Below are 2500 nucleotides of genomic sequence, written 5' to 3'. Positions count from 1 at the left end.
GGCCAGACTGGTTTATTTACTCAAATCTAAGTTGTCTAGGTATCAAGACTTATCAATGTTTAAATGTCTTTTCATCCTTTTTTTCCATTTATAGAGATCAATATACAGTATTTCTCATTATAATTCATCTGCAGGTTTGAGGAAATGTTAGCTACTCAAGTAAACAGGCTTGAGATGTGAGGGGGATGAAAAGAGGGTGTGAGAGTGAAGGATCCAAAAAGAAGGAGAGGAAGGGGAGGACATGAGTGGAATGATGGAGAAAGAAATAAGGATGGAGATGGAGAGAAAATTCTAGATTGGGTGAATTTGTTGAAGGAGAAAGGGAATGCCTGAATGTATGGAGCAAATAAAATGCCTCATTCTGAAAGGTTTAGGGTCCCTCTCTCTCTCTCTCCACCCTCCTTCTCTTCCCTCTCTCCTTCTCTCACTCTCTCTGACACTCATTCATGCGGATGGAACGGACTAAGGGAGGAAAGGGGGAGGGGGTTAAGAGGAAGGGAGAGCCAAGGCAGGGAATTAAATGGCTGGACATGTCAGCACTCTCCTCCCTCCCTCTCTCCTTCCCTCTCTCCATCTCACCATCCCTAACTCAGAGTGGGGTAGACAGAGAGAATGAGGCTTGAGCAGCTTTCCATCTGTCACTGTCACCCACACCAACACAACGCTAACTCTCTACCAACACCACACCACACCAGCACTACCACACCAACACCACACCAGCACTACCACACCAACACCACACCAGCACTACCACACCAACACCACACCAGCACTACCACACCAACACCACACCAGCACTACCACACCAGCACTACCACACCAACACCACACCAGCACTACCACACCAACACCACACCAGCACTACCACAACAAAACCGCACCACCACTACCACACAACATCAACACCAATCTAACTCTACACCAACACTACCACAATGACACCACACCAGCACTACCACACCAACACCACACCAGCACTACCACACCAGCACTACCACACCAACACCACACCAGCACTACCACACCAACACCACACCAGCACTACCACACCAACACCACACCAGCACTACCACACCAGCACTACCACACCAACACCACACCAGCACTACCACACCAACACCACACCAGCACTACCACAACAAAACCGCACCACCACTACCACACAACATCAACACCAATCTAACTCTACACCAACACTACCACAATGACACAACTCCAGCACTGCCACAAAAACACCACACAAAGACTACCACACCAACACCATACAAACACCACAGCACCATGTGTGTCCTTGTGTATCTCCTTTGTCTGTCTCATTATTAGAACTCCAGGCTTCTGCACTGTCAGCCTGTGCAATATGGTGGCCTTAGCATTGCTGTAGATCACTGGGCTAGCTTTAATGAGGAAGAGACTTTTGGAATGCTAGGCTAATGGGATAATAAGTCAGAGAGATGTAAGGCTAGGTTGACATTACACTCAAAAGTCATAAAGGCTAATGGGATGCTATGCTAACAGGATGCTAGGCTAACACCCCCTGTGTGTCTCCTGTAGGCTAGAAGCTAACAGTATGCTAGGCTAACACCCCCTGTGTGTCTCCTGTAGGCTAGAAGCTAACAGTATGCTAGGCTAACACCCCCTGTGTGTCTCCTGTAGGCTAGAAGCTAACAGTATGCTAGGCTAACACCCCCTGTGTGTCTCCTGTAGGCTAGAAGCTAACAGTATGCTAGGCTAACACCCCCTGTGTGTCTCCTGTAGGCTAGACGCTAACAGTATGCTAGGCTAACACCCCCTGTGTGTGTCTCCTGTAGGCTGGAAGCTGAACCCGGTGGTTGGAGCTGTCTATGGTCCTGAATTTTATGCAGGTAAAACAACACTGGCCTCCAGACTGAGAACTATACAGACTGTACATCCTATAACACATCTCTATAGTCCACCTTCCTTTTTGTCTGGCTGTCTTGTATTGTGTCTCCGTATTTGTCTCATTCTCTTGCTGTGTTCATCTAAGCGTATGTGTGTGTGTGAGGGCATGTGTGTGACTGTCTGGTCTGTGTAACTGCTCTCAGTTCTGCTCATTAGTGGAGGTCTGTTCATTCCCAGACAGCTTTACAGCACTCCTCTAAATAACCGCCCTGACAGGGAGAGACCATCCATCTCTTTTATTCATCCTTGCCTCCCTCCCTCCTTCCTTCCCTCGCTCTTCTCTCCTGTCTCAAACCCACCCCGTAACTCAGAACAGCCCAAACCATCACCCAGCATGCTACATCTGAATATCAATCTGGGTTCATACATGTGTTTACACACACATATATGCACACACACACACACACTCACACAGATATAACACACACACATTATCTCAAATACATACATTCACCAACAAACATATAACACACACACATTATCTCAAATACATACATTCACCAACAAACAACCCCCCCCTGCCCTCTCCACACTCAAACACACTCACACCCACACACACACAGCCCAGCTTTGACTGCGG

General features: G+C 47.7%; 1 protein-coding gene across 2 annotated transcripts in view; it reads left to right on the top strand.

Moving 5' to 3' along the window:
- The window catches only part of rbfox3a (RNA binding fox-1 homolog 3a), a 31989-nt gene that overhangs the window by 10510 nt on the left and 18979 nt on the right, over window positions 1–2500 (top strand). For both annotated transcript variants that reach the window (XM_062475272.1, XM_062475271.1), the window contains exon 5: window positions 1809–1862. In XM_062475272.1, the coding sequence (XP_062331256.1) occupies window positions 1809–1862 (54 nt within the window). The remainder of the gene's footprint in view (window positions 1–1808; window positions 1863–2500) is intronic.

Source organism: Osmerus eperlanus, chromosome 12 (assembly GCF_963692335.1).
Source record: "Osmerus eperlanus chromosome 12, fOsmEpe2.1, whole genome shotgun sequence".
Taxonomy (NCBI): Eukaryota; Metazoa; Chordata; class Actinopteri; order Osmeriformes; family Osmeridae; genus Osmerus; species Osmerus eperlanus.
The sequence above is the reverse complement of the archived record's forward strand: the minus strand, read 5'-3'. Positions and strand labels throughout refer to the sequence as shown.